Consider the following 27,435-nt stretch of genomic DNA (forward strand, 5'->3'; position numbering starts at 1 on the left):
ATAGCCTGGCTGTTCAGTGTCTTTTACTTGAAGAGAACTTTTGTATTGTAACTTATTTTTTATTGTGCTTTAAACACTATGTAAATAACCTTCAGTAATAAAGCATTACAATTATATAATTTGCTTTTATGCAAATCTAAAATTTTTACATAGCAGGTCACAGAAAACTGATGGGAATACATTTTATCTTCACTGAAAAATTTTCTTAGAGGCAGCCTGGAAGTCAATAATGGATAGAATTAGTTTCTACTGGATAAATAAACCTGTATGAATTTCCACATTGCTTCAAATAACTGAGAATTGGGCACAACCAACTACTTAGTTTGGGGACTCTTTTGAAGGAACAGTATCATCGCTTCCATTTGATACTCTTACATTACCTTCTTAATAGAGAAAACTACCAGCTTTCAAGTCTAGTAAAGGAATGGGAGTTGAAAAACGGAAAGTTATTAACTTTCCCAAAAGCTGAAGCATATTTTCGTTCCTCTCTTGCTTTCATTAAATATACATAGATTCCAGGAGAATAGGTTGACTAATGATTAGAGCAGGGTACCATCCCATCTCTTTTTCAGAAAAATGTGACACCATCTCTTCATTTCACTTCAAGCACTTCCTCACTGTTCCAACCAAAAGTGGCACAAATCTCAGCTCCTTTTTGTAATGATTTCATCATTGCCACTGTCAACAGCAATTTAATAAACACCCAATTTAGGTAAGTACTGAACTGGATGCTGTAATAGCTACACACACAAAAAATGAACATGAACCAAACAGTCTTGAGGCACAAATTGACAGGAAGGCCTAATACATATTTATCTATTCACTGACTGATCCTGTATGATCTCCTAGGTCCCTCTGAACTCTAAATTTATAGAAATCTATTCTGAGAGCATTCAAATAAAATAATCTGTAGGGAGTAAAAAGGACTTCTGGCTTAGAGTCAAGGGGATCAAGACGATTAAGTGCTGCAGAATTCCGTAAAAATAAATAGTAAGTTCTCCAAAGCCTGTCCGACTTCATTTTCGAGCAAACGGGAATAATGAACTCCTACTTGAGAGTTAAGAATCGCTGACTTGAAGTGAGCAAGTCCAGGTGTGGCTCTGGAAAGAAGCCACGTTACTATGGCAACTTCGAATCGCCATTTTAGGTCTTCTCGCGGCCTCCCGCCCTCGCGTCACTTCCGGTGTTACCTGTGTGGTTACAGGGAGCCGTAAACAAGGTGTGCAAACTTCTGGAGAGCTGTCGGGATGCTGCAGAGCGGGGCGGCTGGAGGCCGTGGCTGTGCTCTGTGCCCACTGCTGGGCGTCCTATTCTTCCAGGGTGAGTGAGTCGGCAGCGGGCTCGGTCGCACTTCCGGCCGGGGGCTTAGGGAAGATGGTCGCTTTTCCGGTTCCGGTGGGGGTCTCAGGAAAGACCCTACTGCGCTTCTGGGAAGGAAGGAAGCGGGAGGGCGTGGGGACAATGTTCTCTTCTCCTAATCAACACCCACTGAGGGCCGTCGGTAGCCTGTCCGTACTTTCCTGAGCCCCTGGCAGCTCGATCACTGTGCGTTGTATTGTGGTGATGGCACGGCTAGATAGAATCACGGAGGGCACTGGGTTTGGGGGCATCCGGTGTTGTCTTATGAGTTATCAGTGGTTGACTCGGCTGTGGTTTTGTGGGCCGTATATCCTGATTAGGAAAGGACAATTCTAGTCTTCAGGAGTTCCAGTAATTTTGTGAAAGAAAATGATGACTGTTGGTATTTTTTTTTTTTTTTGTAGGTGATTGTCAGGGCTTATGAAGTAAAACGTTTATGAGTCACAGAAAGGATGTGCTTTGATTGCATTGTAACAGAGATGCATGTGTTGAGGAAAAGAAACTGCTCTGGTATTTTAATAACAGTTTTTTTTTTTTAATACAAGGAAGGGAATATCAATTCTGTTAAGATTTTAATCTATTAACCAATATCAGAAGTATAGTATTCACGCTATCACATAATGTTAAAATTCGGATAAGTTTTGCTTTCATGCAATTTTCAAGTTGCATAAATTTCAGTCAACCTAATTACCTTCATTTAGGGTGCAATTATTCCCTGGATTTGTGTGAGTGTGTGTGTGTGTCTTCCCCAGGAAATCATATGTTAGTAGAGCTAGCATAGGAGTGTATTGTTAACTTCATAAAATTTCCCTGTGGGTAATAGGAATTTCTGAAGGGGATCTTTGATATAAAGGCTTCAGGTGTGCTAAGTCTCAGCAGGTAGGGCTAGGGAGTTTTAATTTATTTGATGACTAGTATTTATGCTGCCAGCATACTCCCTGATCCCTCCCAGCTGCCTGTGTCATAACAGGTGTCCAGTTTTTCAGCTAAATTATTTTGCAATATACTATTTAGGCAGACCTACTGTCACTCCAAATAATCCTAAATTCTTTTCCAATATACTGTTTAGGCTGACCTACTGTCACTCCAAATCATCCTAGTTTCCTCTCTCTGTCTGTCTGCCTGTCTCTCTCACACACACAGAGAAATGTTCAAATATTGTCCTACTGAAAAAAAATTCTAGAAATGGTGGGTGGTTTCACAAACTTGATGTCATTTCACATTGAAAACTGTCCATCAGTTCAGCAACCAAATAATTCAAATGTTAAAAGTTGAGTCTATGATCTGTATGTATTTGTTCATTTATCTTTTGCCTAAACCCCCCCACCCCAAAACCCCAGCTTTATTGAGATGTAGTTCACATGCCGAACAATTTACCCATTTAAAGTGTACCATTCAGGGAATTCCCTGGTGGTCCAGTGGTTAGGACTCCTTGCTTCCACTGCAGGGGGTCATGGTTTCGATCCCTGGTTGGGGAACTAAGATCCCTCATGATGCACAGCATGGCACGGCCAGAAAAAAAAGGCGTACCATTCAATAGTTTTTAGTATATTCACAGTTGTGCAATTATTATGACAATCAGTTTTAGAACATTTTCTTCATCCCAAAGAAACTCCATAGTCATTAACAGTCACTCCTCATTCTTCCCTCCCCCCCTGCCTCTGGCAAACACCAATTTACTTTCTATTGCTGTGGATTTGCCAATTCTGCACATTTCATAGAAATGGAATTGTACAATATGTGTTCTTTTGTGACTAGCTTTTTTCACTTAGTATGTTTTAAGGTTCATCCATCTTTGAGGGGGTCTTTTGTTTTGAGTCTCTTAGGTAATACACTTTGGTTTCATACCAGTTTATTTGCCTTTCCTCTTCATATTTAGGACCCGTTAAATTATTAACTTGTTTGAATTCTTCCTAAGTTATAAGTATGGTCCTGCTATATCAGTTGTCTAAGTATGTAAAACCAGTAGATTAACAAGCCTAGGGCTCTTACACTTTTCTCTTTTCCACTTGAGTGTGCAATTTTATGAATCAGTTTGACAGATTTGTATTTTGGAAAATTGGGTGTATAAAATTGGGAGTTTTTGTCATTTTTTCCATTTCTTCCATGTATAAAATTACTTATGGTTAAACGTGATTTTCTTGTTTTCCTCCCAGATTAAATTTCTTTTTAATTATTATAATTATTTCTATAGTTGGCTGTTTTTACCTGGCAAGAATGCTTTTTCCCTCTGGGGAAGAGGTAAATATCCATTAGCACATTAGGCCTAGGGTGAAAGTTTCTGAACGAATGTAACATTGGATTGATATTTTTTTCTTCTTATTTTACTTTTTGAGTGGAAGAGGAAAATTATTTTATATCCATTGATTTTAGAATAATTGTAATTTCAGTAAAACAGAGAAAAGTGCTTATAAGTGTACAGCTTAATGAATTTTCAGAAACTGAACACCCCTGGGCAACCAGCACCCAAATCAGCATGTAGATTGTTACTGGCATTCCAGAAACTTTCCCTGTGCCTCCTTTCAGGCATTCTTCCTTCTCCTCCAGGGGGAACCAATATCCTGATGTATAGATTAGTAGTGTAGATTTGTTTAGTTCATCCATGGATGTTATGGTTACTTTTCTGTAACTATATATTTAAGACCTGCTTATCCGGTGTTTAGATTATGTGAAGTGACTTTACATATTGATAGCTTTGTGGCAAAATTATGTTCATGAATATGGAGTTTATATATATTAAGAAGGAAGAAGCTGCTAGTAGGTAGTTTGATTAAAGGTGTACTTGCTGTAATTCAGTAACCAAAATTTGCTCAGAACTTGTAATTTTTATGCTTATTTTGTGACAATTTTTGTTTTATAAAAGGAAACTCTTGGTTTGGTTCAGTTGAATAAATATTACTCAGCATCCATAATGTGCTACGTTCTATTTCAATGAGCTTAGGGTCTATCGAAGAAGACAGACAAGTCAGCAGATAATTTTAAAATCTAGTGCTAAGAGAGAAATGCACTAGAAACCATGGCATCACAGAGGAAGTGCCCTTAATCTGCCAAGAGGATACAGGGAAGACTTCCTGGAGGTGTCTCCAAAGTTAAATCTGAAAGAAGGATAAGAGTTAGTTAGAGAAAGGGAATGAGGAAAATTCCAGACATAGAGAAGAGCATAAACAAGGCATAGAGGTAACTTTCCAAGAAAATTTTCTGAAACTTACTTTGATTAGATTAACTTAAATCCCGTGTTTACTCCAAATATATCTCTGTGGTCAGGAGAATGGTGTGCTGGAGCTACCTCCTACTGGCTCTCAAGAGCCAATCATGCACATGTCTTCCTAACTCAGCATTCAGAGACTTTTACCTTCATAGCTTGAAATTAGCCATGGTGGGAGTATTTGTACCACAGAAAATTTTGAAACCTACATATTTGGGTTTTCTATTTTTAGCTGTTCACCAGCACACCTCTGGATGTAATGATTAGTTTAGGCCAATCTGAGTTACCGTCCAGAGCTGGGAGGAGGGTCTCGTTATTCTTGGTTTGCTCCTCTCTCACCAGATCCATTCACTTCTCTTCTCCGTTTTGCCTCCTCCCTGGAAAGCTGACCTATAAACCACATCCTCCAGGCTCCCGTCCTCTGGGTTCCAGTTAGGTTTGGTCAGTGGGAGGCATTGGCAGGAGATTGGAGGGCAGGAGGAGAAAGACATTTTTCTTCCCTGCTCCCTCCCTGTCATGGTGCCATGGCTGATAGTGGCTATGATCCTCTGTGGCTACAGCTTCTGTCAAATGGCCCACAGATCCACCTCCTACCAGGCTTCAGTAACACCGTTTCCTCCCTTTGCCCCTTCAGGCATGGAGTGCTAAAGGCGTTGTGCCTTTGTTGGCTTCCTTGATGCTGAGAAAAAGTCCCTTTGAAAAGTGACCCACACGCTTTTCAAAGTTTTAGCTGATTTTGCCTTCTGTTTCCTGCCTGGACCCTGACAGAGGCCGCTACCCCCAAGCTCATGGGCTATGTAGGAAAGGGTGGATATCTAAAGAAAATCTGGGTATTGTTAGGAAAGGAGATGAGGGGAATGGATATTGAGCTGGTAACAAGAGTTCACTACCTTCAGTTTGGGTGTCTGTGGTGGTGATAGTCAAGTGGGTATATCCAGTAATATTTGGACACTCAGAGGCAGGTCATGGCTAGCAACATAGTTTGGGGAATCATTAGCCTATTAGTGGTTGTGAAATCTATAAAAGTGGGTAGGATTGGCCAAAGAGAACATGTTGAAAGAAGGACCATGGGCTCAGGGTGGAACTCTGAGGAACACCAGTGTTTAAGGGATGGGTAGGAAAGGAGGAGCCTTAGAAAGAGATTTGATAGAAACTAGCAGAGATGTCGAGTGTCTGCGTGTGTGTGTATGTAACACAATCAGTGTGGAGAGTTGGTTGGAGGGAGACTAATGAGATTCTGATTTATAACTCTAATCCATAGTTCTTTTTTGCTCTAAAGCAGGGTTGGCAAACTTTTGTAAAGGGCCAGATAATATTTTAGGCTTTGTGGGTCACACGATCTCTGTTGCAAGTATTCAACTTTGCTGGAGTAGCACAAAAGGAGCCCTAGACAATACATAAATGAATAAAGTTGGCTGTGTTCTAATAAAACTTTATTTATAAAAAGATGTTGTGGGCTAGATTTGGCCCATGGTCCATAGTTTGCCCATCCCTGCCCGAAACCAACTGCCCCCTTTACATTATCCCTTGGATATCTCAAAGGCACCTTAAACTTATCCAAAATCAAGCTCATGTTCTTCCCTGCCAAGCCTGGTACTTTTCTAGTCTTTCCTGTGTCAGTGAATGGTATCACCAAGCCAGAAATATGAGAGTCATCCTCAATGCCTCTCTTTCCCAAACATTCCACATATGATCTAACACCAGTTCTTGCTGATTTTTACCTTGTATTGTTGTCTTCCTAGTTCTCTCCATGTCCACTGCCACCAACTTAGTTCAATCTTTCCTTATTTCCCACTTGACTATTGTAGTAGCTTCCTAAGTAATCTCTTTATATATACTCTTAGTGACTCCTAATCGTCTTCCCTAGAGTGAGGTTTTAAAAATGCAAACTTCTTCATGCCCCTTCTCACTCAGTCCCATACTTAAGTATTTTCCATGGCTTCCCATTACTCGAATAAGGACCCAAATCTCTAAGGTCCTGCCTGATCTAGTTTCTGCTTACCTCCTAGCCATGTCTCAGTCTTCTCTCTCATGCTGTTTGTGTTGCTACCATTCTGCCTTTTTTTCAGTTCCTTGACTGACTGCTCCTTCCTGACACAGGACCTTTGCATACGCAGTATCCTCTGCCCGGAATGCTCCCCCTCTCCTCACGTTATCCTTGCTTCAGAACTCAACTCAAAAGTAACTTTTTTCAGGCAAGCTTTCATTAACCACTCCCTGCTCCCCTATCATAACTGCTACAGTTCTCATAACCACTCTGTCTTTTCTTCACAGTGCTTATCAGAGTTTGTAATTATACATTTGTCTTTATGACTGTTTGATTAGTGTATTGAACTTCTGCTGCATTTTAAGCTCCAAAACAGGGAGTGTATGTATTTTGCTCACATTTAATCCTGAACTTAGAGGGTGGCACAAAACAGACGCTCAATAAATCTTTGTTTGAAGAATGAGTGAATGAATGAGTGTATCATCCTGGAAGCCTTGAGACAGAGAAGGTCAAGGAGTAAACAGTTACTGCTGCAGAGGGATCCAGTAAAATCAGGAGAGAAAACTGCCTATTGGAGTTTTTGTCCCTTTGATTTTGCTGTTTTAAGACAATAATGCCTTTTACTAGAAGTGGTAGTGGAGTCCAAATTGTGCTGTAGGGGTCCAGAAGTGGATGGGAAGGGAGGAAAGGGAGACATCAGATATAAACAACTCTTTCACAAACTTGGCTTAGGGTAGAGAGGGCAGTAGTTGGTAATGAGTAGGATTACAGGGTTAAGGAAAATTTGTTGTTGTTTTATTTTATTGTTATATATTTGTTTTTACAGATGGGAGAGAGTTCTGTGTATTTGGAGGCTGAGGGGAGAAAGCCCCTCTTGAAAGGGAAATGTTGAAGATAGTAGAGAGGGTTTTTTTTCTTTTCTTCTTTCTTCCTGGAGCAAGGCTTGGAAGGGAGGGATCCAGGCAGAGAAGAAGGGCTTGACTTTGCGTAGAAAAAGGGACACCACATCCTTTCAGATTGGAGGTAAGAATGGGTGCAGATGCAGGAAGATATGTGACTAAGCAGTTTGTATGGCTTCAAGTTCCTTGAAGAAGAGAGACATTTTCTTCTGAGAATGAGGGGTTTATAGGTTGCACAGAAGATAAAAGAGAATGGCAAAGTTTGAGGGGTCAGAAAGAGGAGATGACCAAGGCTGGTTAAAGAGTCATCATGCCTCATTAAGGACTTAGCTGTGGATGGAACTGATGAATTTCTTATGGTAACTATCGGTGCAGTGGTGTGATTTTTCTCCTTCAGCGCACACCAGCCATAGTCTAGAAGTGGTCATCTAGGGCTGAGCTTTTCCTGATTCTGTTTAATGGGAAGGTAGGTGTCTGGGGGATTTAAGAATGTTGAAAATACTGTAAGAATGGGGATATGAAGAGAGTGGGTGACTAATAAGCACACTTTGTTCCTACATGAGAACTTTTGGTGACCTGTCCACCTCTTTCTCTTGGTCTCTCTCTGCCTTCTCCCTTCCCTCTGACTTTTGCTCTTAAGGTACTTCCTTTAATTTAATGGAGGAAATCGTCTTTACAAATTGAGTGCAAGCAATGGTATATGTGCTTGAGTAGCATTATGTACTAAATGTTATGTGAAAATTGAAAAATAGTAACAAACTGCATCAGAGAATTTGGGAAGGCATCACAAGGGGGTTGATATTTGAGATGGGTTTTGAAGGGCGTGAGTATTGGGGATGTGGTTACCAGGCAGGATTGGTAGGGATGGGGAGAAACTTCCAGATAAAGACATATTCAAAGAAAGTCACAGTGGCATGAAGGACATAGTAAATTTGGGAAATGGCAGGACATTCTGGGCATAGTGAAGGGGATGGGATGGGTAGGTGGGCAAAGTAGCAGAAGTTGGGGGCCAGATTGGCACTATTTAGATTTTATGTTATAGCCCAATAGAGAATTACTGAAGGTTTTTGAGTGTTTGTGGTGTTCATTTTAATGATAATAGTTAACATTTATTGAAAGTTTCAGTTTCAGGTACTATGCTAAGCATTTTATGTGTTACCTTCTTTAATCTTATTAGATCCTCACAGTGACACAATGAAGTAGGTCTTTTAATTATTCCCACTTACCAAGTGAGGAAATTGAATCTTGAACAGGTTAGGTAACTATGATCAAGGTCTCACAGCCAGAAAGCAGCTGGGCTAGAACTCAAGTTCAGGTCTGTCTAATTCTAAATCTAAACTTCAAAGTCTCTTTGCTATACTTATGTTTTAGGATATATAAAGAGTATATAAAGGATATATATCCTGAGTATATAAAGGATATATAAAGAGTATGGGGAGTGTGAAGATTATCCATTCATTTCTGCCTTCCTTTTTTTTTTTTTTTTTTTTTTCCTTTTTTGCGGTATGCGGGCTTCTCACTGCTGTGGCCTCTCCCGTTGCGGAGCACAGGCTCCGGACACGCAGGCTCAGGGACCATGGCTCACGGGCCCAGCTGCTCTGCGGCATGTGGGATCTTCCTGGACTGGGGCACGAACCCGTGTCCCCTGCATCGGCAGGCGGACTCCCAACCACTGCGCCACCAGGGAAGCCCTCTGCCTTCCATTTTTTAGAGCTTTATCTTAAGTCATGAGTAAAGTGGGTCAGGAGTGAGGGCTTAGGAGAGAGTAGGGATTGAGGGATGAAAGCTTTCCAGGCAGAGGAACAGCATTTGCAAAGGCATAGGAGGAATAACAAGTTTGGCATGGCAAAGTCAGAGAGGATGTCTTGGATGAACCAAAGGTAGTCCTCATCTTTGGGATGGTCAGATTCTTAGTAGAGTTGTGAGCTCAGTCTTGGTCTCCTGCTTTTTTTTTTTGGTCTCCTGCTTTTAAGAGGAATGTGAACAGACTGGATTGTCTAGAGAGGAGCCAGAAACATGATTCAAAGCAGCAGAGGTAAAGGCAGTGGAAATGATGATTCATAAGTATGTCTCTGATAGGAAAGTTTGAGAGACTAAGGACAGAACTAAAGAGGTGTCAGTAACGATGATGAAGCTATCTAACGTGCATTGAGCACTTACTCTGGGTTAGGTGGGCTTCTTAGTGTGGTACATGTTTTAATTCATTTATCCTTCACAGTGACCTTCTAAGGTAAGTGTTATTATTATCATTCCTACCAGGATGAGAAACTGAAGAAATCAAGTAAACCTACGAAGGCCACAGAGTCAGCAGGTGATAGGGCTGGGATTTGTGTCCTTTCTCAACCAGAGGGACTGCTGTTTTCCAGGATGGTGTGTGGGTTTGCTCTCTTCTGAAACCTTGCTGCTCTGTTTGCCTTTGGCCTGCCAGGTGAATCATGGCTCATTGTAGTGGAGAAGGAAGCAGGAAAAACAAAGTGCTGGTGGCTTACTTTCCTAAAAAATGGCTCCCTAATGGAAGAGAAATTTCTACCACTGTTCTGTGAAAGCAGAGGGAATGGTCAGAAGAAAGTGCCAACTCTTTTGGGGGAGATGGGATGTCAAAGTTGGATATACGAGGGGACTTCCCTGGTGGCAAAGTGGTTAAGAATCCGCCTGCCAATGCAGGCGACACAGGTTCGATCCCTGGTCTGGGAAGATCCCACATGCCGCAGAGCAACTAAGCCCGCAAGCCACAACTACTGAGCCTGCGCTCTAGAGCCTGCGAGCCACAAGTACTGAGCCCACGTGCCACAACTACTGAAGCCCACGTGCCTAGAGCCCGTGCTCCACAACAAGAGAAGCCACCGCAATGAGAAGCTCGTGCACCACAATGAAGAGTAGCCCCCACTGGCCGCAACTAGAGAAAGCCCACGTGCAGCAACAAAGACCCAATGCAGCCAAAAATAAATAAATAAAATAAATAAATTTTAAAAAAGTTGGATATACGAAGTGGTTTTGGAAAGAGGAAGTCTCTAAAGAGTTTAAAAATGATATCTTTTTTTACATTTTAAAATGCATTAAATTGTAAATTTAATAAACTTTTTCCTCCCCATGATTTACTTTTAATGAATGAGTGATTCATTAACGAGCCTTAAGAAAGGGAAAAACAGAACAAAACTAGATAGAACCTTGGCGTAGATTTATAAAAATTATTTTTTCTTTGAAAAAAAAATCCTATTCTTGTTTTCTACTCTTATTTTGCTGGTGGTTGAGGCAGTGATAGCTTCAGGTTACAGTCGTGCTGTACTTGGGGTAAATCCCTCATACCACAGCAACTGCCATATTCCTGGAGTATAAGTGTGTCAAGGGAGTGGGTGGTGTTGCCTTTTAGCCTTCTGTGCGCTGACCCGCTTGGCTGTAGTTAATTTATCCACAACTCTGTATTTGGAAAAAGTGCTGATGTGACCAGATTTTAAATTTTTACCCAAACATTCATTCTATGATTTAATATCGTAAAATGACAAAAATAGCACCCTTGATTAATGCAGATATCTGCTCCTTATCCTTTTGGGTCTGCCTGAGAAGACATTTATTGCTACAGCTTTCTGATGAGAGCCCTAAAAGTGATAAATAGTGTTTCTAGGGCTTCCCTGGTGGCACAATGATTAAGAATCCGCCTGCCAGTGCAGGGGACACGGGTTCGAGCCCTGGTCCGGGAAGATCCCACATGCTGTGGAGCAACTAAGCCCATGTGCCACAACTACTGAAGCCCTTGCACTCTAGAGCCCTCGAGCCACAACTACTGAGCCCACGTGCCACAACTACTGAAGCCCGCGTGCCTAGAGCCCGTGCTCCGCAACAAGAGAAGCCACCACAGTGAGAAGCCCGCGCACCTGCTCGCTGCAACTAGAGAAAGCCTGCGCACAAAAACGAAGACCCAATGCAGCCAAAAATAAATAAATTAAAGAAAGAAATAAAAAAAATAGGGTTTCTATATTGTTCACTCACGTCTATATATTCCACCCAGTGTACACATTTTAAATGTTTGGGCTTGCTTTGACTAGGTGTTTACATCGTCCTTTCCCTGGAGATTAAAGCAGACGCCCATGTCCGGGGTTATGTTGGAGAAAATATCAAGTTGAAATGCACCTTCAAGTCAACCTCATCTATCACTGACAAACTCACCATAGACTGGACATATCGACCTCCAAGCAGCAGTCGCACAGAATCAGTAAGTGTATAATTTTAAGGATATTTCTTTGAGCCTTCTGTGGTCAACAGCTCTGGAATCCTTTTATTTTATGTCACAGGTACACCTTAGGCCTTCTCATCTTAAAATAGAAGATGAGCTTCTATTAAATAGAAGGAGATGAGCTTCTACCCTATATCACATTCATCTGGTTATATAGGGCTTTTTCTTCTTCTGTGTAAGAATCTTGCAAATAAGCTATAGGAAAAACAGTCAGAAACTCAGAGGAAATGTGGTTTAGTTTTGTTTCTCTTTTTTGTTTCTTTTTGCTTGGCTTCATAGCTTGAGTTTCAGATTTGTTGTACTAAAAAGGGTACCTCCAGGCTGTTGGACAGAGAAATTCTATAGGTCCCAGTCTTAGACATCCTTTTGCTCAAAGCTGCTCATTTCCTGTCATGTGAAGTTGTCTCAGTGGGTGTTTCTGTTTGTATATCGGTACTTGTAGATTTATCTTGGCACCTTCTCCCAGTGTATAAACATCTGCACTGATTTATACAGCTCCCTTTGAAGGAAATTATAGGGCACCTTATGTTGATGACAGATGCTGTTGATGACAGATGGTCTTGCAATATTAGAAGCAATATATTTTAATCACACAGATAAAACACATTTATGGCTCAAATCCCATTGCGGATGTCTAATTGAAGATGCAATGCTATTAAAAAGCCCTTTTTCTGTACGCTTCCAGCAATATCCTAGGTCAGGATACTTTTTATCAAGAATGTGAATATCAGAGTGGCATGTAAGATTGTATTTTTGAAAGTATCCTTGATTTGTTTATCCTGTTTCCTTCATTAGAAGTACTTTCTCTTTGATTTTAATGTATAAGCTTTGGATTTTGTTTTAGGAACCATTATGGAATGCCATGTAGCATCTCTCAGTAACTACAGTAGGTGCTCCAGTTGTCCTAGTGAAGGTGGCTCCAGTGAGCTAGGCTGTATTTGTGGTCCCTTTTTCTCCCTTCCTTCCTTTCTTCCTTCCTCCTTCCCTCCCTCCCTCCCTCTTTCTCTTTCTTTCTTTCTTTCTCTCTCTTCCTTCCTTCCTTCCTTCCTTTCTCTCTCTCTCTCTCTTTCTTTCTTTTTTTTCTGAGGTGAACTTTTATTTCTTGGCTGACAGGACTTGCAGACCCATGCTCCTCCCAGCACCTTTCATCCTGCCCAGCAGCGGCAGCCTAGTCCAAAGTGTGCCATGGCCAAAGGGGCTGGGGAGTCACTTCCCATTCCAGGCTGGAGGAGTGGGGGGCTTGGGGATACTCCCCCACAAACCTTTGCCAGCAAGAGGCCATGAGTCACCCCAACCCCAAATCCTGCATTCTCGTAGGAGGTGGCAGTGCCTCCTTCCAGCCCTCCAAACCTGAGAGGGGCATGCATGACCAGACAGGGCAGGACACAGACCCCCACCTCCAGTAAAGGCAGTCCCCAACACCGGCCTCTGCCCAGGTCACAACCCCAACCCCCATCCCAGGGCAGCAGTGATCTCTCCTGCTCCTTGGTCCTCAGCGATGGATGGAGCCCTCCACACCAGGCAGAACAGAGGCAAAGACAGAAGCAGCGGCAGTGGCGGGGAAGGAGCAGGCACCGAGACTGGTGGCACTGGGGCCCAGGGCTCTCCCGAAGTCAGGACAAGCTGTCTGTCCAGGCAGCTCTGGGGCTAGACACTAGGTGGGCGTAGTCGGCTGTGATACGGGTGCTTGGACACCTTTCTGTCCTGATGCTATAGCTGATACTTGTCTTTGGCTGCTGCCCGCTCCGTGGCATCAAAATACCAGACAATGATGGCGTACCTGGTGGCATGGGCTGGTTTCACCTCATGGGGGTTCCGCCGATCAGACCAGAAAATGAGCAGCCTGTCAAAGAGTGGCTCAATGTTGGCTACCACAGGACGGCCCTCAGGGAACATCTGCAACAGGCCGCCATGCACCTTGACGTCCCAGTTCTGATTCAGGTAATAGATGCAGGTGATGCAGCACCCATCGCCATACGGATTGTCAACGTGTCTCACGTACCCCAGCCCGTTACCTGGGTAACACGCCACATGGCCTTGGTGCGCCCATTGATGACGTAGCTGCCCAGCCTCCCAGCACAGTGGCGGATTACAGCATCCACGTGGGCCATGAGGGCACCGATGCTTCGGCAGCCTGGCTCATGGCCTTCCACCCAGGCGATCTGCTCCCCACGGATGCTGCGTGGCAGGATAGACCGCTGGCTCATCACGCAGGCGCCCGCCCCGCTTCAGGGCCTCCACCTCTGCCAGCACTCGGCCACCCAGTGCCGCCCCCAGGAAGCTGTCCTTGACGCAGATGCCATAGTACCGCATGCAGGGCACAATATAGCCCAGGGCCAGGCGCTCAGGTGCAGCGGGCAGCACCTCCTCCCTCAGCCGGGCGCTGGCCTCACCGCTGCCACTGCTGCAGCCCTCCCCCTCTGCCCCACCTCCCGGTTCTCCTGCCCGGCCCAGGGCCGCTTGCTGGGGGCGGGGGCATCCCCACCATCCTCTGCCCATTTCCGTTTGGGGGCCTCGACCGGGCGCCCTGGGCTGCCAGGCGCTGGCACCCCTTGGTGACCAGTGCCCCATCACCGTCACTCCGCAGCGGCCGCAGCTCGCCGCCATCCTGCCCACCGAAGCACTCCCGCAGGGGGCTGGCTGTGGTGGAAGTAGCTGTGGCTCTGGGGGTCCCACTCCCCGCCGAGGCCTCACCAGGCGCTCCCGGACGGTGGTAGGAGGACAGCAGGGGACAGGGCAGGTAACTCTCCACCCCCATCCTGGCCCTGCTAGGCTCCAAGGGCTCTGACACCGAACCCGGCAACTGAGGGAGAGCCTGACTCAGGGGCTGCGGCTGGCGCGGGCTGTCCACGACAGCAGTGTGTTCATCCCCCGGGCGTGGAGGGCGCGGCCCAGGCCCCTGCTGCCTCCCTCCTCCCTCCTCCTCCTCCTCCTCCTCCTCCTCCTCCTCCTCCTCCTCCTCCTCCTCCTCCTCCTCCTCCTCCTCCTCCTCCTCCTCCTCCTCCTCCTCCTCCTCCTCCTCCTCCTCCTCCTCCTCCTCCTCCTCCTCCTCCTCCTCCTCCTCCTCCTCCTCCTCCTCCTCCTCCTCCCTCCTCCTCCTCCCCTCCCCTCCCCCTCCCCCTCCCCTCCCCTCCCCCTCCCCCCCCCCCTCCTCCCCCTCCCCCTCCTCCCCCTCCTCCCCCTCCTCCTCCCCCTCCTCCCCCTCCTCCTCCCCCTCCTCCTCCTCCTCCTCCTCCTCCTCCTCCTCCTCCTCCTCCTCCTCCTCCTCCTCCACTTGATGCAGCCGCGCGCCGGGGTGCTGGGCCTGGCGTGGGGCAGGATGACGCAGGACAGGTGGCAGAGGCCTTTCTCGTGCCCTGGGGCTGCTTGCTGGTCCCCAAGTCCTCTGCTGTCTCTAGGGGCTTGGGAAAGGACCTGTCACGGTGGCGAGGTTTTTACTCCCGCCTCGGCGCCGGCGCCGCCGTTTGTGCCAACCGCCCTGCGCAGCACAGCATGCCATTCCCCGCCCCACCACCTGCGACGCTCTGCCTTCCTCCCTCCCTTCCTTCCTTCCTTCCTTCCTTCCTTCTTTCCTCCCTCCCTCCCTCCCGCCCTCCCTCCCTTCCTCCCTCCCTTCCTTTCTTTCTTTCAACTTAAAAAAAAATTATATTGAAGCATAGTTGATTAACAATGTTGTGTTAGTTTCTGGTCCTTTTTTCTTTAGACTTAAAATAGGTCACTTTATTTTGAGTGGTCAGGAAACTATGGCTGGCTTCATATGGCTCTTCCTCCTTGGCCAAAAGTAGGACAGTACAAACAGTGGGGATCTTCCTGGGGCAGAAGCCTTAAATGCAAACAGCATTTTGGCTTCAGCGCTCGTATGGCGCTGTTCTCTGTGAGGCTAGTCGGGAAATCAGCAAACTCATCCAAGTTGGAATTAGTGGACCCTTAAAGTTGCGTAACACTATGTTGCAGTTACGTGATCAGTCAGGATTCTGTCAAACTAATCAGTTAGCAGGATTTGAGTATCACTAGTTTAACTTGAAACTCACAGGTCGGATTAATCTTGCAGATTCACAGCAGGCTTTGTTTTGTCAATAAGGAGTTTCAAACCCTTTTATACTGATGCTGATGATCAGAGATAGGTATTCTTTAGCTCCCTCTTTGGAACATTCTACACATTTTATTATTTACTAATATCTGTATTTCCCACTAGATGGTAAATTCCGTGAGAGCAGGGACTGTGCCTGATTGGCTCCCACTGTATCATTTTGCTTAATACAGTGCCTAAGGGCACATAGTAGGTGTGCAGTAAATATTTGTTGAATGAATGCATGAACAAATGAACCAAGAAGTGATTCAGCATCTTCTCTGGGAAGTTGCTTTTCAAAATTGGGCAATTCGGTGTTCGTAAGTGCCTGGGTTCTTAAGTGGGGAGGTACCAAGTAAGAAAAGAACTAGGAAAGGCTTGAATCTTGCATAAGAGAGAGAGAAAGATCATATTGTATTGTAGTGCTTGCCCAGCCTACCACCAAATATAATTAGGTGTTTTTGGTGATGAAATATATGATTACCAATCTGAAGTAGCATTGTTTTAATTCAATGTATATTCATCGATGCCAATCATGCATCTGACTTGAGGTTTTTATTAATTGCCAAGATAGATAACTTGAGAGAGGCTTATGGTACAGCCTCCCGGTGATTTTGAGAATAAACAAAAATCTCCCCTTTCCCACTTATTAGCTGTGTGCCTTCGAGTAACTCATTTAATTTCTTGTTTTTGTCCTTGTTTCCCTTCCTGCCTGCTCCATGTATAGTTCAGTGTTGTTGTGAAGCTCAAATGAGTAAACGTATAGAAGTCGTTTGCACACTATAAAGTACCATATGACTTAGATGCCGCTTTAGCGTAGGGTTTCTCAGCTTTGGCACTGCTGGCATTTTGATACAGATAATTCTTTTTTGTGGGGGCTGTCCTCTGCTTTGTAGGATTTTCAGCAATATCCCTGGCCTCTACCCACTAGAAGCCAGTAGCACTCCTCCCCGTTGAGACAACCAAAATTATCTCCAGATATTACCAAGTGTCTTGAGGGCAAAATTGCCCCTGGTTGAGAACTGCTACTTTAGGACTTGGGGCAGAATTTAAAAGGGGTTCAAGAATTAGGATCCCTGGATTCTTTCGTCAGGCCTTTTTTGGACAAGTTTTATTAGCCTGTCTTTTAATCTATCGGATGGAAGTGAACAAAACATAAAAAAAATTGTCCAACTGGGAAAACCCACTACACATTTGTATTTTATTTTGGACCCACTTAGCTTTACGTTTTCATTGCATTTTCCAAATTAACTTTTTTCTCATGGTGTTGCTTTCTTAGATTTTTCATTATCAGTCTTTCCAGTACCCAACCACAGTGGGCACGTTTCGGAATCGAATTTCCTGGGTCGGAGATGTGTACAACGGGGATGCGTCCATAAGCATAATCAACCCTACCATAAAGGACAATGGGACCTTCAGCTGTGCTGTGAAGAATCCCCCGGATGTGTACCATAATATTCCAGGGACAGAGCTAACCGTCACAGAAAGGGGTAAGCTAACTGCCACCGACCTTCTTCTGTAGTGAGTGCTCTCTGACTACAGTAGTGGTTTGTGGGGAGATCAGTGAGAAGCAAAACTACCTATCTCCATAAGCCGGTTGGTCACTGGGACATTCTGCCATTTTGAATTGTCTGAGGATGAGTTTTTTTACCTTTATTTTTCAAACTGACTTTTTTTCAAATATCGTCATAGTTTCTCCATTATCCTTTTAAAATTTTAATTTCAGGTGACCAGAGGTCTTGTGGAATGTATGGCAAACCCCTGAATAAATGGAGGGTTGCTGTCTGTGTGAAACAGAAGTCATTCTGGTTTCCCTAATGTGTTCATACCCTCAGTTATGAGACTGTGTTCTTGCCTGTTTCTTGAAAGGGTACCTCCTCTAAAGACGGAGGCAGCACATTTCTTTTATGTTGCAAAGAGCAACTGTTTCCTTTTAGTGTGAAACATGAGGAGAGTGGGTTAAGGGTTGACCTTTTTTCTACACTATTCCCTGGTGACTGTTGAGTGGTCATTCTAGTCCTTATTTGAATTTGAACCAAAGATTTAGAGATTCAGAAATGACAAGGTATCTATGGTTCATTATAGATACCTTGTCATTTCTCAAATCTTTCTGTATGTCTCTCTCTCTCCCTCCCCTTCCTCTTTCTTTTTTCTTTATTTTTTTAAGGCAACTCATAGGTTTCAAAGACATAGGAACGTTCATACTGCTGGTAGAAGTAGAAACTGGTATAGTTTTTCTGGAAGACAGTTTGGTAGTATAAATCAGATGCCTTAAAAGTATATACCCTTTGATCCAGTAATTCCATTTTAAAATTTATTTTAAAAAATAGAGCTAAGTATTTATATACAAGGATGATCATCATTATATAACTCATAGATTCAAAGAATTGGAAATAATTTGAATATCTAGCAATAGAAGATTGATTCAATAAATTATTTAATATGGTAGAATACTATGCAGCTATTAAAAAAATCACACCTGGAAGGAATACTTATGGAAAATATTTATAATATAGTATATAAAAAAGAGGCTAGAAATAGTATGTAAACTATGATCAATACTTCTGAACATGTACTCTCCTCCCTATATTCAGACTCATACCCACATACTCCTAGAAAGAAGATTGAACGGGTAGATATTGACATATTGATCCTAGGGAGTGGGATTATGGGTAAAATTTAATTCTTCTTTGTCCTTTTGTGTATTTTCTACTGTTTCTACAATGAATTTATGCCCTTTGTAACCAGAAGAAATACAAGAGCAAATGTAAGACTATCTCATGTCAAAGGAAGCACTTTGCATGTCCCTCTCTTTGACCTCTTTTTCCTCCTCCAGGTTTTGGCATGATGCTGTCCTCCGTGGCCCTTCTTTCCATTCTTGTCTTCATTCCCTCAGCTGTGGTGGGTGTGCTGCTGCTGGTGAGAATGGGGAGGAAGTCTGCGGGGCTGAAGAAGAGGAGCAAGTCTGGCTCTAAGAAGTCATCTATTGAGGTTTCAGCTGAGTAAGTCCAGCTGCAGTCCTGAGCAGTCAACCCTCTTCAGAGCCCTGGCTTGTGGACAGTACCCAGGCTTCTGCATCATGCCTTCCTTTCTCTCAGGCTGAATTTAGTTCTGCTGAAAGGGAAATGTGTGGATGTTAATTTGGAGAGAGAGATGGAGGGATTGATAGCATAGTCCTAGTCTCTTTTTTTTTTTTGAAATGAGATTGTGTAGTGCTGTGGTTCTGAATATAAATTCTGAAGTGAATCTCTCATTCCTTCAAAATGGACAGGAAATTCCAACAAGTCAGTTATTTTCCCCTTTTCCTTGTTTTGGCACTGAGCTGATGTCTCCTGACAGAAGTGCCTGAGCAGTGAGAGAGGCTTTAGAACAGCCAGGGAGAGCAAAACAGTTTAAATAAGTGAGAACTACTCTTGGTCAGCAGATGCTCGGAAGGGGCTAATTTGATTCTGGTTATCAAAAGCATTTGCCAGTGAGCAGGTGTGATCCAGTATTTTCCCTAAGAACAAATCCACCAAAAAACAGGTAACAGAAGTCTACATAAAACCCTGTTGATTCTCCATTATCTATATCAGGGGCTCTTAACCTGGGGAGAGAAGTCTTACTTTGAGAGAGTCTAAAATCTTCTTTCTGTGTGTGTGTGCATGTGTGTGCGTGTGCACATTTATTTAATGGGAGTAACAGTGCCCTTTACAAGGAATCTGTGGCCCCACAAAAAGGCAAAGAACTCTTGGTAAAAATACTAAAACGTCTATTTCGAAGCATGGTCTAACAAGATCCTTTATGATCTAACCCTAAGTCGCATTGTTTCTTGCCATTTCTTCTCATTTGCTCCCCATTCCAACTACAGTGAGCCGTTTCCTTCTCCAAACATACTGTACTCATTTAGACCTTTTAAAAAATTTTCAACATGCTTTCCTCTTACCTAGGATCCCCTCCCTCCTTCCCTTGTTTGCCTGGAAAACTCTTCCTTATCTTCCAAGACCCTGATGAAATGTCTGCTTCTCAAGAGTTTCCCTGACTCTTTCAGGGAAAACTGATCACTCCCTCCTTTTTGCTGCCACAGCGGTTTGACCTTAACTCTATGAAAACATTTACCACATTGTATTCTAACAAAATGAGCTCAGGGGACCATGTTTTATTTATGTCTTTATCCCCAGCCCAGCACAATGCCTCTGTCATGGTTGGTGCTCAGTACATTTCTAAATGAACGATTGTGACTGGCTCCTATTTATTGAGCACTTACTATGTGCCAAGCACTGTGGTACCTGTTTTACATGTACTTATTTTGCATTTACTCCTAACCATTACCCTTTAAGTGTAGCTGGTAATGTCTGCATTTTGTAGATGAGGAAATAGGTTCCTGGAGCTTAAGTCATTTTCCCAGTCATCCTGCTAGTAAGTGGCAGAACTGAAATTTAAAAACAGACCCGTCTAACTTCAACACTTGTCCTCTTAACTGCTCTACCATACCGAGGATAGTGATTGTTCACATTTGGTTTGTCCTCTTTCTACAGCAGTGACCAGGAGAAGGATGACTGCATGGGCAAGCTTTGTGTCCGTTGTGCCGAGTGCCTGGTAAGTCCATGCCATTTCTTCTGTTCACTGTTCATGCTTCATTTTCCTGCTTAATTAATGGAATCCTTCACCCTCAGAGGCAGCAGAGGATATGCAAATAGGTCTGAAGCAAAGTATGAACCAAGGTCTTTCCCCAAAGCATTTTGGTCTCAGGGGACCCCCACCAATTCTAAGCATTATTTTATTTTCTGTCTTACGGGCAGAGAGTGGTGTCCTTAGGTTAGGGAAGGGGATTGCGTAGGCAGCCTCTGCTGACTGACAGGGAACATCCTGAAAGAGGAGTGTCCTATGCTGCTGAGGTCATACTAGGAGACCTGGCTGGACTGGCTGAACCTAAAACCCTGAATTGAACTTTTCTTCTGAGCCTCAGTTTTCCCCAGTGATATAAACTTTTAGGTGACTCGATGGCATTTGTCAATAAGACATACCCATGTTGCAAGGCTTGAGTTTTGATTTACATTTCAGAAAACTGTCATCCCTCCCCCTTTGGGTGCTTGCTGTGACTGGTAGGCTTGTGTGCTGTTCCAGGATCCTAGGAGGGAGAGAGACTCTCTGATGTGGTACTGTTGGAAACAGGCCAAAAGCAACTCATGATCTAATACAAAGCATACCTGTCATGTCAGGGTTTAAACTTGAGCCTTCTTTGTACTTACTGCCAAATTCAGCACTTGGCCGGATGACTGCAGCCCAATTACTCACCACAGTGTTCCTTTTTCTCTTTCTCTCACGTACTTGAGTATTATAGGTAAGATGAGAGAAAGGTGGATAGGATCTAATTCCAACCCTTTGGGATTTGAATATTTTTAATAACAAAAAATAAGCTAATGTCCTGAAACTAATACAACATTATTAATCAACTATACTCCAATATAAAGTAAAAATTAAAAAACAAAGAAAAAAGAATCACTTTGCTGTACACCTGAAACTAATGCAACATTGTTAATCAACTATACTCCAATATAAAATAAAAATTTAAAAAAGTAAATAAAAAACTAAATAAGCTAATGTTCATAAGATTATTGTCCACATTTCAGATATTGATTTGTTCAACAGTTATTCTTCGAGCATGTATCTGACATGCCCCAGCTGTGATTTTAGGTACTTCGAAAACAACAGTGAACAAAACTGACAAAAATCCCTGCCCTCAGAAGAAATTACATTCTTTCCATTCCTGGAAAACTCGTGGTCTGAGACACAGTTGAAATGTTACCTTCTCTTAAATTGGGTACAAACAATAACAAACTAAATCTTTTAAAAATTAGTAAAATATATAGTATGTCAGATTGTGCTTAATGCTGTAGAGAAAAAATAAAATAGGAAAGGGAGATGGAATGGCTGGATAAGGGAGTATGATACCAAATAGGATGGTTGGGGGAGTTCCCTGGAGGTCCAGTGGTTAGGACTCTGTGCTTTCACTGCCGGAGCCCGGGTTCAATCCCTGGTCCGGAAACTAAGATCCTGCAAGCCACAAGGTGTGACCTAAATAAATAAATAAATAGGATGGTTGGGGACACCCTCACTGAAATGATATTTGAACAAACACCTAAAAGTAGAAGCAAGCAACTTGGCTATCATGGAGAACATTTCAGGCAGAGGAAGTGGTTGGTGCAAAGTCTCTGGGGAGAGGCCATGATTGGCATGTTCTAGGAGCAGCACAGAGGCCAGTGTGGCAGGAATGAAGTGAGCAAGGCAAAGAATAGTATTTCTTCGGAGAGATAATGTCGTATCTTATAGAACATTATAGTGAGTGTAATCACCTAGAATTTTATTCTTTTTTAAAAATAAATTTACTTTATTTTATTTTTGGCTGCGTTGGGTCTTTGTTGCTGCGCATGGGCTTTCTCTGGCTGAGGCGAGCGGGCTCTCCTCTTCATTGCGGTGCACAGGCTTCTCATTGCGGTGGCTTCTCTTGTTGTGGAGCACAGCTCTAGGCGCACGGGCTTCAGTAGTTGTGACATGCGGGTTCAGTAGTTGTGGCTCACGAGCTCTAGAGCACAGGCTCAGTAGTTGTGGCACATGGGCTTAGTCGCTCTGCAGCATGTGGGATCTTCCTGGACCAGGGCTCAAATCCGTGTCCCCTGCCTTGGCAGGCAGATTCTTAACCGTTGTGCCACGAGGGAAGCCCTAGAATTTTATTCTTAATGAAACAGAATCCACTGGAAGTTTTTGAGAAGAGAACACTTTGAACCGATGTATGTTTTAAAAGGATAATTCTGGCTTCTCTGTTGAAAACAGGTGGTGAGGGACCATGACAGAAACAGAGTGCAATTAAGAGACTTTAGCAATAATGCAAGTAAGGGAAGAGGGTGATGATTTGGACCAAGGTGGTGGTGGTGGTGGTGGAGGTGGTGAGAAGTAGTTGTTTTCTGGTTATAGTTTGTAGGTAAAGCCAGAAGGACTTCTTGACGAGTTGCATGTGTGTGTGTGAAAGAATGAGAGGAGTTAAGGATAAATCCAAGGTTCTTGACTTGAGCAACTAGTAGAACAGAGTTGCCATTTTCTAATATGTACAAGCCTGTGGGTGGAACAAGCTTTAAGGGAGCTTAAATTTGAAATACTTATTAAACATTCAAGTGGAGATGTGGAGTAAGCAATTGGTTATATGGGTGTGGAGTTCAGAAGAGAGATCTAGAATGGAGATATAAATTTAGGAGTTATTCGTATATAGAGACTGGTAGAGATATTTCCACCAGGGAAATGAGAGTAGATAGAGAGGAACTCAAAGGACTGAGCCCTGGAGCTCTCCAAGGTTTATAGATGGGGGAGATGAGGAGAAATTATCAAAGGAGGCTGAGAAGGAATGTCCAGTGCGGTGGGAGGAAAACCTGGAGAGCTCTGTATCCTGGGAGCCAAATGAAGAAAGCGTTTCAAGGAAAAGAAAGTGATTAACTGTGTCAGTTGTTCCTGAGTCAGGTCAAGTAAAATGAGAACTGAGACTTGATTACTGGATGATCTGGTAATGTGGAAGTCATTGGTGGCCTTGGCAAAAGCAGCTTCAGTGGAATAGTGGGGATGAAAGCCTGACTGAGGTAGGGTCAAGAAAGAATACAAAGAGATGTTTTGGTGAGAGTGGGTATAAATGACACTTTCAAGGAGTTTTGCTGTGGAGGGATGCAGAGAAATAGGGCAGTAGGTAGAGAGAGGTGTGTGTCAAGGGTTGCTCTTCTTTTTACAATGGGAGAAATTACAGTACATTTGTATGCTGATGGGAATGAGCCAGTAGAAAGTGAAAATTTGATGTTATAGGAGAGGGGGGAGGATTGCTGGAGTGACTTCAGGATCTAGTGCACCAGTGGAGATGTTGGCCTTAGATAAAAGCAGCGAGAGTGTATCCATACGAAGAGTAAGGAAGGCCAAGTAGGTGGGCCCAGATGCAGGTGGGTAGGTAAATATGATGGGAGCTTGTGGAAGTTCCCTACTGACTGTTTCTCTGTTCCCAATGATGGGAGAAAATAAGGTCATCAGCTGAGAATGAAGTGAGCTGAAGGTGTTGGAGGTTTGGAGAAAGAGGGAAAGATATGAAAATAGTCATCTAGGAGAATAGGAGAATGAGTGGACTAGAGAAATGGGGTATGCCAGGTAGTACTAATGGCCTACTCGAGCTTAGAAATCATGAATACAAGTTTGAACAATAAAGATAAGAATAAGAATAATAGTGATAGTAGTTCATCATGAATGAGTGCTTACAAATTGCCAGGCACAGTGATGGAAACTGAGGTTTAAAGAAGTTAAATAACTTTACTCAAGGTCACATAGCCAGCAAGGGGTGGAGCTGGGATGGAATCCAGAGGTAGACTGACTCCTAGCCTAAACTCCTAGCTACAGTCTTGCACATTTTGCTACAGACAGGCATGTTTTCATGTGTGTTGAGGTTTTAAAAAATAGTCACCCAGGAAAAGGGAACCCTTAGGGTTTCAAAGCAGAAATTAGCCCAATAGATACCAATTATAATGAGGTCCTGTGATGCTTCTTGGGAATTTAGGTGGGTTGAGTCAGTGCCATTTCACTGTTGATGTCTCCCCTAGCCAAGTTCCATTTGGGGGACCCTAACGTGTGGTCTTTGCCTGAATTCTGACTGTGGCATTGTGCTTCATATACACACCACAACTACTGTTCTTTCCCCTCCAGGATTCAGACTATGAAGAGACTTATTGATGAAAGTCTGCATGATAGAAGAAGAGTCACCTAATAACAGAAAATATCCCATTCCACTGTCAGCTAAAGCCTCCCAGAGAAGTGGAGCTGACTTGGACAGTAGTGATGGAGAATTCTGGAAGCCATCAGTGAAGACTTTAGGAGCCATTTATTTATTGAAGAAATGTTCTTTTTGTATTTATAAACTGTTCAAAAACTCTCAGAAGAAACTTATAACTACCCCTTTCAATAACTTATACTCTAATTGAATGAAGGAATTCTTTTCCTAAATAGAAAGATACTTTTTGTTTTGCCTTTGCTCTTGAATGTATTACATGTTTTCTTCCAATTTTTTGAGGGAGAATCCTAGATGTTGGCCATACTGCTGATGCCAAAATGTGTACATATATTTAATGAAATGGAGCTTGGAGCTTCCTGATGTGCTCCCAGGCAAAATGTTTGTCTGGGATAGCTATTCTTTATTTTTTGCTCCATGAACATTTTCAGCTGTGAGTTAGCATACAGCATATACTCGTTGGTTTAATGATCTCATCATCAATTGTGTTTGGGAGGCTTGGAGTGCATAACCCCAGTTTTTTTTTTAGAGTTGGTAGGCTCGGGAGTCAGTGGTTTACTTTGACTGGGTTTTTAAAGTGTTAAAGTGCATTCAGTTTACAATTAAGGAAAGAAATGATGAGATAGAGGGATTCCTTTCTTTTGTCTTACTAGGTGCAATTTGTTATTTTACTTTCTGACAGCTGACTGATTTATGATTTCCTTCTTGACTTTTCAGATCAGAGGCAAGAAAAACTCTTCAAAAGGTTTTAGTGGGGCTAAGTAGACTATTTTACCAGTAATTTGCAATGAAATCATCTTTTAACCTACGCTGTTCTTCAAAAGTTGTTTGATTTCTAAAATGCGGAAAATATGAGCAAACTAATGTATTTACAAACCGTTTTTGCATAATATTTGAGATAAGGAAGTGAGGGTGTGAATAACCTATACTTCCTCCTTCTGTTCTCCTGATACCTTCTATGAGCTTCCTCCATTCTACTGCAGCAACATATTTCAAATTTTAATTTACATGGGATTTACTAGAAGCCATTAAGAAATATGTATGAGCAACAACTACTGAGCTTATGTGCCACAACTACTGAGCCTGCACGCCTAGAGCCCGTGCTCCACAATAAGAGAAGCCACCATATTGAGAAGCCTGCGCACTGCAACGAAGAGCAGCCCCCACTCGCTGCAACTAGAGAAAGCCCAGCAACGAAGACCCGACGCAGCCAAAAATAAAAATAAATTAAAAAAAAATATATGACATATCAGGAAGGGTTGACTGTGCAGTCCTCTGTAATAGAGGGATGGAGTTCACTTCTTAATTATGAGAGACAAAAATTATCCTCTCTTCCCATCTTTGATTTTTTAACAAGGTAGCCCGTTTCCATGATTTTTTGCTAGGTGGCTCAGGAGGTTTCCATATTATAGCATAATATACTGTATGCTGTGCAAAAATCACTTTTATATTTTTTTGCTAAGACCTATTTTTAAAAATTTGGGTTATTAGTTCTCATAGATTTGGCCTGGCCTCTTTTGTTAATCTAGTCCATCGATTAGAGAGTCTGATTAGTTAATAGATGTTATGATTTACCTCTGGTCATATAAAGAAGAAGAGGCAAAGGCGAGATTGGCAGTCCACATTTCCAGTGGTTAAATCTCACAGTCTTGGGCTACTTGTTAAGTATGTGGATGTCTAGGGCCAATCTAGTGAGACAATCTGACACCTCAACACAGAGAGGAAAACAATTTGAGCAATGAAAGTAAATAATTTGGGCTCTAGGACATTTGAAGATAGAGATCTAGCTGTGAGATAGAATTTTTGTGGGTCCTCATTTCTTTGAGAAAGAGATGATGTTATAGGAACCCAGGTAAAGTCACATCCCATTGAATAAAGGACGAGTTTTGGCTGAGTTTTCTTGTAATTTCTTTTCAGGCATGTTATGAGGATTAATACAATGGGATATGTTTATCACAGTCTTAGGGCTGCTCTCAGTTTCCTTCTTCAGTCCTTATATTGAGGTCTGGGTTACAGCTTTTTTTCTTCAAAGGAGCACAAAGCAGTGTTGGGACACATGCATTTTAAGGATGGAAGGAAGATCAAGCTTTTTCTTTTTTTAACTTACTGTTTTAATATCTTCTAATATCTTTAATATCTTCTGTTTAATAGCTTCTATTTTTCTTGCTCCATGAGTTCTTATCACATTGTATGGAGACCAGCCTTGTCTAGAAAGGGAATTGAATTCTGAAAGCTTCAGAGAGGCTTAAAAGCCTTTCAGAATTTTTCTTTGCCTGCTGAAGTCTTACTTGTGGTTACATTACTTTATGAGTTTTGTCCATTGAACTCTTAATTCTGTTACCAAATGTGAACTTATAAAATGCTTTGTGTTTCCCATGTGGCCTGTTAACCTCAAGCTTCTTGGGGGCACATTCTCTGCAGCTCTCAAACTGGACTCTGGTGCTTCATGAGGGGATGTTGCACGTCCTTGTTTAGAAAAAATTCTGGCGGCCAAATCCTGAATCTGAATATTCTTGTGTGTCACTCAGTTATGGTTCCAAAGGGGACCTGTAAGAAGACTAGTAGGGCATGGACCAACACTCTCATTTAATTGCACAATTTAGAACTTTGCTGCAAGACGAGGCAGCTCCAACCCTTTGACTCCAGTGTTGGACTGTTAACTGCTGCATTTCACTGTGTTGTTTGTTTGTTTGTTTGTTTTTGTAGGAGGGTATGCACTATTGGGTCATGCACACAGACGTGTAACTCTTGAGATCTTTACCACGTCATAGTTAATAAACTTCTTTGCACTTTCTGGCTACTTTTTGGTGTATATCTACATATTAGATGAGAGCTGTCCTGTGAAAGAGAAGGGGGGTGGTTTGTGGTTTTCAGCATCAAGTAACCATTCATGACTG

General features: G+C 43.0%; 1 protein-coding gene and 1 pseudogene across 2 annotated transcripts; one reads left to right on the forward strand and one right to left on the reverse strand.

Annotated features, from left to right (window-relative positions):
- Positions 1 to 260: 260 nt before the first annotated feature.
- On the forward strand, positions 261 to 27,332 carry MPZL3 (myelin protein zero like 3). Of its 2 annotated transcripts, none has more exons than XM_019941813.3 (7): positions 261 to 712; positions 1,148 to 1,320; positions 11,494 to 11,660; positions 17,030 to 17,240; positions 18,587 to 18,752; positions 20,268 to 20,328; positions 24,457 to 27,332. In XM_019941813.3, exons 2-7 carry the CDS (start codon positions 1,248 to 1,250, stop codon positions 24,481 to 24,483), a joined length of 705 nt encoding a protein of 234 aa, XP_019797372.1. In that variant the 5' UTR covers positions 261 to 712; positions 1,148 to 1,247; the 3' UTR covers positions 24,484 to 27,332. The 2 variants fall into 2 exon arrangements, with proteins under 2 accessions (XP_019797372.1, XP_019797370.1); XM_019941811.3 differs by having other exon boundaries at positions 1,205 to 1,320.
- LOC117313269 (prolyl hydroxylase EGLN2 pseudogene) lies at positions 13,336 to 14,586 on the reverse strand (annotated as a pseudogene).
- Positions 27,333 to 27,435: the final 103 nt, after the last annotated feature.

Source organism: Tursiops truncatus, chromosome 8, assembly GCF_011762595.2.
Source record: "Tursiops truncatus isolate mTurTru1 chromosome 8, mTurTru1.mat.Y, whole genome shotgun sequence".
Classification (NCBI taxonomy): domain Eukaryota; kingdom Metazoa; phylum Chordata; class Mammalia; order Artiodactyla; family Delphinidae; genus Tursiops; species Tursiops truncatus.

Coding starts and splice junctions, on each gene's coding strand:
- MPZL3 (XM_019941813.3), top strand. CDS start 1,248: ATGCTGCAGAGCGGGGCGGCTGGAGGCCGTGGCTGTGCTCTGTGCCCA. Junction 17,241..18,586: donor GCTAACCGTCACAGAAAGGG/GTAAGCTAACTG, acceptor TTCCTCCTCCAG/GTTTTGGCATGATGCTGTCC. Junction 18,753..20,267: donor TCTATTGAGGTTTCAGCTGA/GTAAGTCCAGCT, acceptor CTCTTTCTACAG/CAGTGACCAGGAGAAGGATG.